The following is a 16,334-nucleotide window of genomic DNA, read 5'->3' on the forward strand; positions in this document are numbered from 1 at the left end:
AGATCTACACACCGTGGCTGTGGTTTACACACTCACAAGCACAAGTCCCTGTGGCTGGAGATGGCCCGTGGAGAGCCACTGCTGTGGATGACATCCAATGATTCCCAGCACTCTCCCAAACATCTGTTTATCTCAGAGCTCCTTCCAGAGCTGGCAGCATATCAGATACACTGCCAAATTCTTTCAGATATTGTGCTACTGCTGTGCATTCAAAACTAGGAGTCATATGGTTTAGGGAGGTTAGATGGAGTTTCTCCAGAGGGGGGTGTTTCCTCTCCTTCTCTCATCACTGACTTTGGTCACTCATTCATCTAACCAGTTGGTTCTCATGAATACTTTATTTGTGTAATGTTTCTTCAGCCTATATTTGGCACTGCAAACACAGTAAGTAAGAAATATGGTTTATAGTGTATTATTAAATGTTGATGATTTAAGCTGAGATGAAATACAGACTTTCAGTGTTTTGTTTTTCTGTCTTCTCAGATGTTATTGCTGAGTGAGGACATGACACAAATAGAAAGTAGATACCAGTTTACTGTGATAATGTAAGACTGGAAATAATGACAGCATCTTCACATGAAGAAACTGTTCCTTTACTTTGTTCTGGAAAGTCTCGAATAGCTTTGAGTGTTCCATACTAGATCACTATCTTGATTCCTGAGATACAGAAGCATTCTTATAATTTCTCAAGGCTACAAGGCTGGAGGCTCTTTCCTGGGGCTTTGGTAGCCTTGAACTGGAGGAACCACTCGAGTAGGGCTACAGCCTGGAATCTTCCAGTAACCACAAGTAGCGTAAAACCCACCATTACACCTCTTAATAGGTGCTCTACTAGCAACCTAATTCTTGTATAAAGGTTAATGTACTGGTTTAAATTTAATATATATCAAACATGCTTTACATTTATGTGATTACCTTTTTCTCTGTTGATACAGCCCTGGAGATTGTCGTAACTTTTAAGCAGTATTCCATTACTACTGAATCAATTAACAGATCTGGAATTAAATTCTCCTTTCGAGCCACCAGTCCTGATTTTTTACTAAGTAAATATTGCTACAGATACTGCCACACCTTATTTATATGCTTACTGAGAAGAAAAGGACAGAGATCGTTCTGGAGATGGACTTTTCCAGAAGATTTGCAGATCAGGGTACCCTGACAATCTGATGGATACAAAGGAATAAATGTGAAGTAAGAAAATAAGCAGGCCAACTACAGGAGTTTCACGAATTTAATACAATTTGCTGATCTTGGTATGAAGTTTGCCTGCTCTCTCAAGAGCCTGGAGGCACAAGGCAGGACTGGCTTCTGTGAGATGGGAATTCTACTGCTACTCGGCATGTAACAGTCCAGTTACTGAAATGGACTTTGGAATGCTGACAAACTGTTTTCTAACAGTGTGTGACGATCTTTAGTTCTAATTTCAAACCCTATATACCTGCTTTCTAAAATACTTGAATATCAGACATATCTCATTGCTGTAAAGCAATGCAACTTTGCTTTTAACCTCCTGCATCAGACATCATCACATCTAATGATGTCTGACCAAAAGGTCGAACTCTGGGCCCAGATATTCCATCTCCCTTTGTCAGGTGTTGGGGCAATTACTTGCCCTCTTTTTCTCCCCTTATAGAATAATGCAGCTGTTGCAATTTACCCCTTCCTGCCAAAAGCTGTACAGATGTTTCCATCAAAGTACATAGAGCTACACTCTGTCTTGTACATCAGGGCATAGTTTTCAGTAATTATTATTTAAATTGACCTTCTGAGAATTCAGTGCACTGTGCTGTGGAATTTTAGACAAAAATTTTAGACCTAAAATAAAACACTGTGGATGGTAAATGTAACTAATCTGGCCAGAGAAACACAAGGAGAAAATAGATGCTTCAAGAGACCTCCCTGCTTTATTCTGGGGTTGATAAAGTAGAATTTTTATGATGGAAATAAAATGGCAGTGAAAATATAGTTTAGGATCAGAGACACTGTAAATCTTATGATTAGAAATATTATCTTATACTTTCCCAACTATGAAAATTTTATTACTTATTTAATCAAATAAATCAACTCAATAAATTTTGATACTTGCCACTTTTTCATACCTTTCACTGAAGATTCCCTGCAGGCTTTATAAAAGAAACCCCATGACAGTAACTTTCTGGGTGAAAAGGGAAAGTAGGACTTCACCCATGGGAACAATTCAGCTGGCAAACATCTTGAATTTGTATAAACAGAGATACATAATATGATAAAAAAATACTGGCTTATTTGTCAGAAGGCAAATCCTGACCCCGATATCCTCAGTAATTTTATACAAGTCTTCACTGCTGTAAAAGGAGAATATGTAATATCCAAATCAGGTTCAATGTCAGTAGTTATGTTTTCAGGTATGAGTGGAAAAAGAGGGTAACTAAAAGAAATAGATCTGTGCCTCAAGACTGAGCAGTCTATACACAATGCATTCAAAACAAGTCTGAGATGCCACACCTAAGAAGCAGAAAAACACTGTAATTTGGTGACTTTAGTAGTTTGAATTTTCTGTGAAGAAAACACTGCACCATTTAGAAAAAGTAAGGCAAAGACAGAAATGCAGTGATCTTGACATTTAAAATATTTTTTGTAGATGCTATACATGGCCATGAGCAAAGCAGAAGGGATAAGTTTCATCTAAAGCTTCTTATTCCTACTCCTGCATCCTCTCTTTGGATTTGTCTTATCCCTTCAGCATCCTTCTGTATATCACCTCCACAGATTTCTCTCTTCACTTCAAATCAGTTTTTCTCTGCTCAGTTTTAAATCTTTGCCTATCATCCCCAACTATTTCTCCCACTTGCAGATGAAATACAAGGTGGCTCACTAAAATGGAGTTCCTGATTTTATTTCCCAAACCCCTCTTGCTATAACAGGCACTATTTAATGTCTTTTTAGCAACCACATTAAAAGAGGAAAATTAAGGCTGCTTGGGCAGAAGCTACTCTTGTGTGTCAGGTTTTAACTAAAACTATTGCTTTTTCTCACATGGTGCTGACACAAAACACTTTTCCAAGGCTTCATCATTTAAAAAAAGCTGTTCAGAGAGATTGCCTGAAAATAATAATTAATAATAAAATTAATAAAAGTCGATCAGTCTCCTCTTTATTTATCTACTCTAATACTGGTTCTGTGAAGCACACACTTCAGCTAGAAAGAATGTTCCCAGAAAGACAGTGCAGCTCTTGAAACTGTCTACAGTATCAGAGTTGAAAAAAAAATCCTAAGTTACCTCTTTCTCCTCCTTACATTTTGCAGCAGAGACTGCATTACTTATCTTCTCATGACAGGAGTGATCTGTGTAACTCCCTACAAGCAGTAAGCACACCGAAATTTCTGGCAGCAAAGAACTTACACGGCAATATACACAATCACATGCAACACATATTGCTTTAAAAATACTATTAGTCCCTTCAATTTCATAAGTACTTACACTTCTTGTAAATGCAAGAAAATGTAATACTTTTAAGACCATTTTTATGGTGCAGATTCCTGAGGCAGTCATGAAAACCATATTACATGATTATTTTTTTTTAAATTGGTAGCAAAGTCGGGGTTTTTTGAGCTGTGTGAGAAGCATGATGAAAACAAAACCAGTGCAATCGGTATAGCATGGGGGCCATTACTCTCCAGTCAAATTCAAAACACTTGCTTCAATCTTTTCATTAAAAAATTGTGAATTATCTAATTTCTAGGACACATGAAACATGTATTATTTGCTGTGCAATCAAACATACAAAAAACTAGGGTAATGGTGAAATCTATTCCAATTTTTAATTTTTTAAAAAAAGAAAACTATATTTCTGTTGAAATCTGAGAAGTCACAATGTTTATGGTTTAAAAATAAGTTTACTTCATAATACAAAAGTCTTCTAATGTCAAATGCAGAATAATTGGATGGTAATACACAACCAAATCACAGAAGCTGATATGCAGGAAAAAGTAACTTATACTACTTGTTTTAGATTCTGCCCTCTACTGTGGCATTCTTCAAAATTTCTGGTTGTACTAAGTGTGACTACTCCTGGGATGAGATCAGCATTAAATAAAATGGAACTGTACTGTACCAGACAGCACAGGAAACTTGAAAACACCCCCTGCCCCCAGTATTTGCAGTATTTGCCCATTCACTTTGGCTGGAGTCACGATTTGTCAGGAATGTCCTTAAGCACATGTGCAGAACTTTCCTGCAGAGTGACACATTGAAACCAATATTTACTCACTGCTCTAAAACTGGGCTGTATGTGCATTTCCAAGAAGACATAATCCAAACTGGGCTTTAATTCTATGCAGGCACACAACAGTATTTGTTTAATTTCAGTCCTAAGAAAACACCCTTCTTCAGATGTTCTTCAGATTTCGGACTGCAAGATCACAGACTTCACACCATTTATTTGAGTCTGAAGTACATTTAGAGGATAATTATATTTCTGGAAACTCACAAATTTACTGGGGATTTTTTTTTTTTGGTAAAATAAAAGACATATGAAATGTTTTAACTGAAGTTCCTCATTTTCTGATGTACACTGCAACTTGTTCCTTGCTTTTTTATCCCCCAGGGGATTTAAAACCTGTTGATAGCAACAGGAGCATAACAGTAAATTCTCCAGGAAGACATGGACTTTGCAAATGAACTTAATTCCCTTTTGTCCTCAGACAATAAAGATAAAGCAAGTGAAAAGCAGGGGGAGGGGAACCTATACACATTAGTTCCTGCCAATCTGTGCAAGAACAATGATGTAAAATAGCTTGAATCCCTCAGGAGAACCTGTTTTTCATTTGTTTTTTTCTTCCACCTGGTGCAAGTTCATCCCTTTCAACTTCTTTCACATCTGTGACACAACCTGGTTTCAAGGGACTCAAGTCAAAGCATTGATCCCACTTTTTCAGATGCTATGTAACACTTCCTTAACATTCCTAGAAGAAACCTGGCTTTATTACTGCCACACAAGGAATTGGGAATAGGAGCCATATATGTAATAATCAATGTACAGAGTATGACTTCTGTGCAATCTAACCCCAAACTAACACAGCCTGGAGTCAGACACTTTGGAAAAAGAAAGAAAGAAAAAGAAAGAAAAAAAGAAGGAAAGAAGGAAGAAAGGAAGAAAGAATGGAAGAAAGAAAGAAAGAAAGGAAGAAAGAAAGGAAAGAAAGAAAGAAAACAACAACCCCAAACCAGGAAGAAGGAGCAGGGGATCTGACTGTCAAAAGCAGAAGTGAGCAATAAGGATCAATGTTGTGGTGGATGGGTCAGAAACTGTGAATGGATAAATATAAATCAGTCCTCTGGCACCTATATAGGGGTCTATGAAGGATGAACAGTTAAATAAAGCAGGGAGCAAGGGATAAGAAATCAGAAGAGAGGAGGTCCTGACCTAGCAATACCTAAATCAACAAAAAAATCAAGAGACAGAACAAGAACCTGAGGATAACCAAGAATCCAGATCCCTGTGATGGTGACCTGGCACACCCTGCCTGTGTTTTAGAATTCCACAATAATTACAACTATTTACCCTCACCATGGGGATTCCTTTGCCTTTAACAGCAGCTGTGAGAAGACCATGTTTCCTAAATAAAGAGACAAGCCTGATGAGAGTTAGCAAACCTCAGCTGTCGAGTAACAGTGGAAGAGCCAAATTTTAGTCTGAGATACAGATGCAGAGCAGCAAGGATTTAAGTAAGATGCACATTTTATATCACTTATGTAGCTGACATGACCTGCAGAGGTTTAATGAGTCTTCATTTGCTGTTCTCCCAGCTCATGGTTAGATCTGTTGGAACTTCTACAAAGTAATTCTACTTCTAAAATAGGATGATAAGGTGATGGATTCATTCACAAATAATGGACTTTGCCAAATGGAAAGGGATACTGAAACATCTCTTAGTATTCCAGAATGGCAAATGAGTGGGAGATAGGTCACTTGGTTTCTCAGCTATATCCTCCCATAAAGCATTGGCAAAAAAAAAAAAAAAAAAAAAATCCCTCCAAGCCCGTGAAGATGTTCTTAAACACTCGCAAGTAAGCTGAAACCAACAGTATCACATATGGCAAAAGTTAAATAAATGGGCTGTCTTCTCACAGGAAATTACACTGTTCACCATCAAGCAGAATGTTAAGGAATACGAGCTTCTCCCCTGCAGAGGGATAATGAACCCATATTGTTCCATTTATCATAGTGAAGAAGCACCGAAAAAAGTAAGTTACTCTGCAGGTGTGCTCCTCTCTCCAGATTTGCACACAATATCTAGTCATAGTTCATTGGCACACACTTTCAATTTCAATGGGATCAGGTTATAGATAATGGATATTCTTCTAACATATTAAATCTATCAACTGTCATTTCCCATTATTGACATAACCTTAAAAGGAAGGAAAGTATTTTATAATTGTAAGAAATATAAAGCCCATAGCCTGCTTTCTGCAAAGGCCATTTCCTACCTGAAGGAGGAGGTCAGAAGCTGGTTTGACTTTCTGCTGGAAAAGCACACTTAATGTTCGATTCTGTTGTTCCAAATCAAAAACTCTCATTTTCAGCTTTATACATTCCTCCCTCAGACCCTGCAGCACAAGGGAAAACGGGAAGGTTAGAAAGCAGGTAACAGAAGCACTTAAAAAGCTCTAAGTAATGTCACGTACTAAGAAGAAATAAACATACAACTTTTAAAATAATATAAATTGGAAATGTGCTACTTCATTTTCTCTAGTTGTTTGATCATCCAGGATAACATTAAAATAATCTGGTAGTGACAAACAGTAGTTACCTGTCACCTTCTTTTGGAGTTTTCTGTTAGGATAAAAGTGACTTTGCTAGCAATGCGTTTCATTTTGCAGCTGACACAAAGCAAAAAGCAGCAATTAATACATGAATATTGTAATAAGCATTAAGCTAAGGAAAAAGCATAATCTATAGCAAACCAGGCAGAAGTTCAAAGTGGCACTGTGCCTTCAAGGTACTATTCTGATCCCCTCCCTCCTTTTTCTGGACTAACCAAACTACTGCTGTGGCCTGTTGTGGGTGGTCTGCATCCTTTCCACTGTAACTGGGGGAAGAAGAGCTGGAAAGCAGAAAGGACCTGGGAGTGCTGGTGGACAGGGGCTGAACATGAGCCAGTGTGTGCCCAAGCCGAGAAGGCCAATGGCATCCTGGCTTGTATGAAAAATAGTGTGGTCAGCAGGACCGGGGCAGTGATTGTCTCTCTGAACTCAGCACTGGTAAGGCCACACCTCAAGTCCTGTGTTCAGTTCTGGGCCCCTCATGACATAAAAGATATTGAGGGGCTGGAGGGAGACCAGAGAAGGGCAATGGAGCTGGTGAAGAGTCTGGAGCACAAGTCCTATAAGGAGCAGCTGAGGGAGATGGGGATGTTTAGCCTGGAGAAGAGGAGGCTCAGAGGGGACCTTTCATTCTCTACAGCTCCCTAAAAGGAAGCTGTGACCAGTCTGTTTGCCCAGATAGCAACCAATAGGACAAGAGGAAATGGGCTCTAGGTGCACCAGGGGAGGCTCAGATTGGATATTAGGAAAAATTTTGTAATGGAAAGGATTGTCAAGCATTGGAACAGGCTGCCCAGGAGAGTGGTGGAGTCACCAGCCCTGGAGGTGTTTAAAAGGTGTGTAGATGTGGCACTTGGGGACATGGTTTAGTGTAGGGCTTGGCAGTGCTGGATTAATAGTCAGACTTGATGATCTTAAAGGACCTTTCCAATACAAGCAATTCTAGGATTCTACAAAAAAGCCCTGAAATTGGCCATTAGAAGCATAGGTGACCTGTAAACCATGGTTAATGGTTTTAAGATACAGTAAATTATCTATCTATCTATCTATCTATCTATCTATCTATCTATCTATCATCTATCTATCATCTATCTATCTATCTATCTATCTATCTATCTATCTATCTATCTATCTATCTATCTATCTATCTATCTATCTATCTATCTTCAGTGTAAAACCTGCTTTTCCTGGCCAGTTGGAGGAATAAAGGATTCTTTCAGAGAGAGGATTTTGGAGAGAGAGCAAAATCTGACACTACACTTTTCAGCATAATCTGTGCAGCGGTCCATTTTGAGGTATAAGGGATTCATAAACCAAGGAAAGCAGTCTCCTAATAAAGATTACACATAAAAATAATAAGCTGCAGCCATACCTAGGTTTTGGTTTGTTGTTTTTTTTTTTTCAAAATTTACATTTCCAAAATACTTCCCCTTATTCCTTTAAATTTAGGACATTTGCTGCCCTGTGGTATTGCCTAGCTCCTATTACTTTCCACCATATGAGGGTGGAGAAACAGGCCTCTGGATCCCCATATGCTGTCCTGTCAATACCATTAACAACACAATGACCTGGCTTTATGAGAAAACAACTCAGAGGAGGAAACTGTGATCAGATGTAGCTTAAATTCTTGCCTACAGTTGCTCTAGTCTCCGCTGTAACCAGCACTGAGGTTAAAAGAGGTGAACACACAATAAAATATGCTCATCTTGAGACTACCAGAAAATTGTAAACATCATCAGATTTTATGACACTACTGCATGAATGCAGTTATTTTCTCCTGATAGTTTCATAATATTTGTTTTAGGTTGGCTGTCAAGTGGCTGTTCAACTGAAATTGCTAGAACCTTCCAACACAACCCCCAAAAATTCTTGGAGTTTGATGTTTTGTAAAACCCTAAAGCTTTGATTTCTATCAGTGAGACCTCTTATCCCTGGTCTTGCACAAGGCAATCTCTGTTAGGAACAGAGATTGCAAGCATCAAGACCCATCATTATCTACCTTTAAAATTGAGCCTTGGCCGTTACAACAGTGCTTAACGTTTCAACATTACTAAGTGAACCGAAAGGGAAAAATGAGTCACAGAAACTAACAATGTAGAAAAAATTTAAATCCTAGCAAGGCCCCTGCTCAAAACCTCCCTATGTTACAGTTTTAAAACTAGATGATTTATGCTTCAAACTTTAGAATTTCTGTAAAAAGTGAAATATAAGGTTGTAGATTACCCACCCAGATGCTATAAACCCTGCCAATGGTAATACCCCTCATAGCCCAGAGGAGAAATGAGGCACATAAAGGTAGCAGTATTCTTGTAAAATAAAGTCTGAGTTTAGAAAGTTGGAAGTCCTAAAATTACCAATTAATAAAACTATCACATGTCTGAAGCCTATAATTCCTCTCCTGTGGGCAAAATGTCTAGCTATTAAGATAGCAATCTCCCACATATTTAAGGTATTCCTATGGTTTCACTATAGTAATATCCGAGCATCCCTCTAGTCTTGTTTTATCTCTTCAGTATGAGACTCACTTTTCTCCAAAGTGGGATCCAATGCCCTTATTAGAGGGTCCACAAAAACACTGCTCTTCCTCTGAACTTGCTTCTTTCTGTTTTAATTAATACTAAATTCACTTTTTATTTAATTGATGAAAATGAAGAAGAAATAACTATCATACAGAGCCCAGAGTAAAAAAGTATTCTCCTGAATACACTCCTATGGAAGAGACTAATATGCAAAAATAGATGCACAGATCACAAAACTATTTCATTAAGCGATGTAACTCAAATTGCAAACTGTTGATACAGGTCTTACATGGAAAAAATATAAACAGTTCTCAGCACTCCAATTACCTCATGATATATGAGAAGTCTTTGGGTGGAAAGAGAAAGAACGGATGTTTTCAGTAAATATTATAACATGCAAGTTTGCCTCAAATAACTGTGTTGTTTTTCTGGCTTTCTGAATTTCCTAGAGGTAAAATTTTCTATTAGAAAGTTGTAGAAAATCCACAGAATTTTGCCACATAAAATTTGTGAATTTTTGCTGTGTGGCTAATTCAGTACAAATCTCAAGTTAACAGAGTTTCTCCAAAAGCTCAGTAAAAAAAAGTCTCTCATGTTAGAGAAATTCTATATGTATTGTAATGAATTATATACCTGAAAAGTGAACATTTAAGACTGTAATTCCATTTCAAGGATTCGGTGACATTGTTAAATCACTCAAGCTTTGCTCACTCAATTTGTGTCACCAGATTCCCTCAGCAGAATCACATTCTTTCCACATGCTGGCGAGTGCACAGTGCTGCATTCCTTACATTACAGCATGTACTTAATTTAGGCAAAAATTAGTCCTTGAGGGACAATTTCAAATTCACCACAAAGCCCACCCAGTGTGCGCCACTGTACAAAATCACTCTGCTCCGTTTTCTGAAGGCTCTCAGATTTTCTCCATGTCTTTCTATGTCCCAGAGGTGTGTTATCTCTCTGTGGCATGACTGGCTCTGTCTTACTGCTCAGCTGTATGACGGTGGATTTATCTGTTTACTAGTTACTACTTGGGTTCTGATATCTACCTTTTTGGGACTGGTGTGAGGAGTGCAATTTCCTCTTTATTGTATGCTATTGTGTTCCTGCCTTTTCTTATAAAAGGACTTGTATGAACGGTGTCAGGAGCACTATAACAGTTAATATTCATTAGCATTTAGAAGAGTACCCTCTTTCCTCTTTCTATGGATATTAAATTACCTGTTATTACTCAGTAATAGGTAAGCAGCTGTTAAACCCCATCAACCCTAAGTAAATCACTTTATTAAATGTATTCAAATCTGGTTTTATTGTATCCATATGAACTCCTTGGTTCCTATGGGTTTGGGAGAGTTCATTACTGAGAAACTATGTAGTCATCAAAATGTCTGACACCTTTGCAAAGGGAATCAGGAAGCTCCTCTCTTCACTGAGGAAACAATCATAATATTCCCAAACTAGAGATTAATATATTGAGATTAACCCTCTGGTAAATATTTCATCACATATGGTTTTATAATACAAAATGTGTATGAGCCTTTTGGGTATATTAACATGAGAAAATAACTCAATTTCCATTGAAACTGCATTGAAAAACAGATTTGAGATTTTTTTAAAAAATGGTTTAAGTTATATTTCTAAAAGGTGTCACAGCAATAGCTCTGCAGGCTCTGCAGTTCTCTGATGATGCACAGACAGTGCACATATGTGTGCACAGAGTAACACAGCACAGACAGCAACAGTGCAAGCTTCCCTGGACATTGTGGCTTGCACAAACCACCTCCAGGCTGCAACACTTCCAACTGCTGAAAGGCAATATCCCTCTTCCAGAGCAAAAAGGAATTGTTGTGCATCTAAAAACCATGGCATTGAACAATGATACTTTCAACCCTAACCTGTGGTAACAACTGTGTGGCTGTTCTGTGATGACAGCTGTTGGGTGAACAGATTTAGGGAATGTTATTACTTCTGTATTCCTGATGTCAACTCAGGTCACAGGAACGTGTTATCTATGTAATGGGCAACTGCACCCTCCAGAGTCTTGCATCACACACCTACAGGTCACCTGAACATCTCTGTCCTCAGGACAGGATACCCCAGAGCAGATGTAATGAGGTCAGAACATCTCCCTGCACATCTTTTAATCTGTACAGGATGTCATAAAACTGGTTCCCAAAAAAATCTGCCCAGAAGGGAGCTGAGAAGGGTATCCAGCCTTCTCCTTGAGGAGTGGGGTGGTCAAAGGAAACTTTCTGCACCTGTTTACAATTCATTTAGGTGCAGATGGTTCTGGGTGTGGATGTTTGTCTATCTCCCGGTCAGGGCGCATTCCCCACTTTTAGGTGTTTATTTGGCAGAGTTAAAGGCCATCTTGCCCACATTTGAGCCATGCAGCAGCCACCTTGCAGCTATGCTTGTATCCAACTCCTGCCTCCTTGATCCTGAGCCTGCATCCTAACTCCATGGCTCGGCTTCACTGGAACCTGTCTCCTCTCCATGGACCTGCCCAGGAAACACAGGTCTGACCCTGACCCTGGGGCTCCACATCCTGCCGGTCCCACTGTCCCCCTCAGGGACACCCCTTTGCAGGGGGTACTCTGAATAACATTGAATGGACTGAATGATGTCCAAGAGGGAAGCTTTGGAGCCTCCTCAAAAACTATTTGCATCTGTAAAGCTTTTGGGCATGTGGTAGAGATTTTTGATTATTTTAACTTGGTGTTTCTCACTGCAGTTTAAAAACATTATTACTTGTCCTGTCATTAAGTGTAGACAAAACAGTTTATATTCTGCTTTGCACTGTCTGCATTAAAAGACTGCATTTATGTCTCTTTCAGAATCATCTTTTAAAAACTAAATGATCCAAAACATTTTAATAATGCTACATTCATCAAGTGGTCTAGATATCACAAAGGATCATTTCATGAATATTGAAGTGTTCATAGCTTATTATTATAGATCTTTATATTTTGTTTGTCTTTCCCCCTTTCCCCCCTCAACAAAATAAAATCATGGAATCATCTTTGACTCGAAGACCACTTCAGAAAACTGAAACTTCAGACATGACTCAATCCAGAACAGACCTTTATAGCAGCCATAGTGAATCTTTGTTATCACCCTACAAGAGTTTTGCCTTTGCAGGACTTTCCTTGCTTACCCAGGAGAGTGGATCAGGAGACAATAAAAGGTTTTTTAAGATAAAATACACATTCTCTACTGTGGGTCCCTAGCCCATAAGTTGAGTAGCTGAAGGCCATTCTATACGAGGAGCCTTTTCTTTTCCTCAGAGAGGCACAGGCTCACACCAGGAATGTGAGTGAATGTGAGTGTGCCAGATGTTGACATGCACAGTAATTCATCTGTTTCACATTCCACAGGAATGGACTGTGGGAGCGACACAACTCATTAGGGATAGGCAATGCAAAAATCACCATCAGGAGGAAGGATTTTCAGATGCTTTTGTGTCAATACTTAGATAGTGAAAAGTGAATATGGGTCCTGTACTCAAGCCTTAAAGATGTCCAGACTCATGGATTTTCATTTCTCAGAAGTCAAGATTACAGAACCTTGACTTTGGGCCTGACATGTGGCAGTCTTTGTAACTCATGTGTGCACAGTTTAAAAAGTGTATACTATTTAAATATATATGTATCTCTCAAATGAGCAATGAACATCTGCAAGCTCTAAGTTACACCACAATACCCAAATCACAACTTACCTTTTGAGTAAGTAGAGCCTGAACAACCTGATTAGCTACCTGAAAGAAATAAGTAAAAAAAATTTAAGTATTTTATCATGTGTGGTTTTGCGCAACAATACCTTCTTTTGAGACTTTACACTCTGCTTTCCACCCACAATCACCATCAATTCTAGTATTTTCATTATTTACAAGTACTTCAATATAGTATAATACTAGTAACAATACTAGTAAGATAGTATTAGTAAGAATATATAATACTAATAAGAATAATACTAGTAAGGTAATACTAATAAGAATATATGAAATTCACATCAACTACTTCTGTGCTAGTCCTCATTATAAAAATAATGTCCCTTGTATCAATTGCAGTGCAACATGAGGGACATTTGGTTAACTCCTGTCATCTCTCCTTTGGAGTAGATTAAACTTTCACAGTTCTATATGCAGCTGGTGTGCATCAGCATGGATTGACAGCATTCACTAGAGAGGATTTTTACCAGCCGAGGATGGAGTCCTGAATGTTTTCATGAAGTTTAATTGTTTCTTGATTAAATATTGACAAAACGGTACATCTATCATGACAAGCAGAAACCATAAAGTGCCACAGAAAATTAAAGTACCTACTGTCATCGAAATGTGGTTGGAAGGCATTCACCCCACACAGCATAATTGACTTGAATGAGATTACACACCATTGATTAGCAGAACTATATATTCAACAGGGAATTTCTGAAGTTATTTATTTTATACATCCTGTCTAATTTCCATTTACCACCAAGCATAGGGGCGGGAAGTGGAAGAAGGAGGGAAAAGAAGAAGGACTGAGATAGAATTTTCTGTTGATGATGTCTTACTTGAATGTTCAAAACCAAAAATGCACACGTTACCACGCAATGCACTGGCCTATGTTTTTGCTCCTGCATTTAGGCAGAGCAACTAGAGATCTCCCTCTCTGGGCAAAAAGAGACTTCTGATTTGGTTTTGTTTTACAGAAATATACAGTAAAGCATATGCATTGATTCTTCTTCCTCTTGGCAAATTAAATCAGGTCCCCACACCACTGATGTGAACTGAGTTGGGAGAAAAGGGTTACAGTTAATTCACTTCTGTAAATAATTTAGTTCTGTTAGATTCGAAAGTTACATTTGATTCATACTCTCATAAAATTGCCTAGTATCAAATTTTTTTTTTTTTTTTTTATTTTCCAAACTAGTCCTGAACTTCAGGCAGCCTGTGGAACAACGATCCCATAAAGTAGCTCTATACATGATTTAACAGAAGACACAGACTAATATTAGAACAGTAATAACCAACAGAAGTAAACATGTTACGGTTTTGAAAACCCGTGTGCTTTGCCCTACAGGCTCTCAGGCTCCCACATCCGACAGTGTTCCTTCTGGCAAGTACTTTTAACGTCTGTTTGCTCTACCTGAAAATTGAACAAACCATATCGAATACATTATTCCCTCACTCTCTGACACGGAGTTACTTTACCAAGGAAGAACTAAAAGGCTCTTTGAAGTGTGCACTAGTCACTCACAACAGAATAGCCTACGAAATGACTCCTACAGCTTTACATATCGTACAGAGGAGTGTAAATGGTGTAATCTTCCAAATGGGCAAAACCTGAACTTGCTGATGCATATATGACAAATTTTCCAGCTTTTGAGTGTATGAAGCTAGGTATCTAAATGGAAGTACCTGCCAGTGATCCATAGCACACACGGATCTCAATAAGAGAGATATATAACTAGGTTTTTTACAAAATAGGTTTTTTTAATTTTTTTTTTATTTCTTTAGCAGCTTGACAAACTGCGTTGCTATTACCATTCAAGATTTTCAGGTCTGTATTTTTGGTATTCAGCAGGAACAGAGGTAGGAAGCCTTCAGTGAAATGTTCTGCAGTTACTAAAATTAATTTAGCAGTCAATAAGTGGAACCGTAGCCAAATTGCATTTCAAATGAGATTGCCATTCCACTCCTACAGCAGATGGAAATAAGTTGCTAAGCTCAACAATCTACTTCATTTTAACTTACAGGTATCAGGAGACACCAAGGATATGAATGAACAACATGAACCAGCCCTATGAAACTGACAGTCACAACTGTCAGCAACTGTAGAAACTGGAACCATTGAAGGCTGAGGGATTGACTTCTGAAATGCAGAGAATGTGAAATTCCCACTTATATGAGGCGTAACTGTGGCTCAATCCCAGTAAAAAGCAGGCTGTAAAATTACTTGACCTGTGATTCATGCAATTAATCAAGGTGAAACAAGGAATAGAATAGAGATGGCTGCTCCTTGGTCTGCTATTCTGCAGAAGATGACACTCCTTGCTTTCACACTGCCTGCCTTTCCTTTGAACTTAACAGGCAGGATCCTTAGGTGACATTTCCTTCTCTGGATTGCAATGAAAGAGAAAAAAGATCCAGCTTCATTTTTTCCTTATGTAATTATGTTTACATATACATGTCATAAAATGTTCTTAATACAAAATTTATAAAAGAATGAATCAAAGAAAAGAGACCCCAGTGTAACATCTGTTATACCTCTTACAAGTACTGATATTTTACACAGCTGCCTTTAATGTACGATTCCATATGCACAAAGACATTTCAAGCGTACTAAAATGAAAGACCTTATTTTTTATTCAAATCTTAAAAACAGAATGCCTTTTTAAGACAACTTTGCATTTCTGATTAGTTAATTCTTAAAATATCAGCAAAAATATCATCTACCCTAAGTTGCAAAATTTCCTGCATGTAAGTATGGGGAAGCTTGAAAGAAATCTCAGCTGGCATAGTGATGTGAATAACCATGACATTACCACTTATCAATAAACTGAGAGCTGAATTCCAGGATAGGAAACTAGGATTAAGCATGTTAACCTCAAGGCCCAAAGGTACAAGAGGACAATCCTCTGTTTTGCATTAAATTTTCCAGAGACAGAAAGATACGTTTATGGAGTATTTCTGAAATTAAATGAGCTCTTTTCTTATTTATCAAGTACTGGAACATTTCAACGATGTCTTCTTCCAAATAGTGTTCTAAAGTTTTTTACATGTACACTTCAGAGATGAACAATTATTTTAAAATCAGTGAATAATTGTTAAAATTCATAAAGGACTCATTCAGCTTGACCCATATGCTTTTCAGATTTAATCTCTCTGAACAGTTGAGTTTCATTGAATTTTATCATGAAAATGATTACAGAGCATGCATTTTTATGTCACAGTTGCAAGCATTCATACAATATTAAATGTGGGGCATTGTGTGAATGAAAAGAACTCTGAAAAATAATTGATTAAA

General features: G+C 38.0%; 1 protein-coding gene across 10 annotated transcripts in view; it reads right to left on the minus strand.

Moving 5' to 3' along the window:
- Positions 1–16,334, minus strand: part of NCKAP5 (NCK associated protein 5) — a 396,774-nt gene that overhangs the window by 81,190 nt on the left and 299,250 nt on the right. For all 10 annotated transcript variants that reach the window (XM_050339951.1, XM_050339949.1, XM_050339948.1 and 7 more), the window contains 2 exons: positions 13,043–13,081; positions 6,470–6,589 (listed from right to left, as the gene is read on the minus strand). In XM_050339951.1, the coding sequence (XP_050195908.1) occupies positions 6,470–6,589; positions 13,043–13,081 (159 nt within the window). The remainder of the gene's footprint in view (positions 1–6,469; positions 6,590–13,042; positions 13,082–16,334) is intronic.

The sequence above is a fragment of the Myiozetetes cayanensis genome, unplaced genomic scaffold (assembly GCF_022539395.1).
Source record: "Myiozetetes cayanensis isolate MyiCay16 unplaced genomic scaffold, myiCay2020 scf9, whole genome shotgun sequence".
Lineage (NCBI taxonomy): Eukaryota > Metazoa > Chordata > Aves > Passeriformes > Tyrannidae > Myiozetetes > Myiozetetes cayanensis.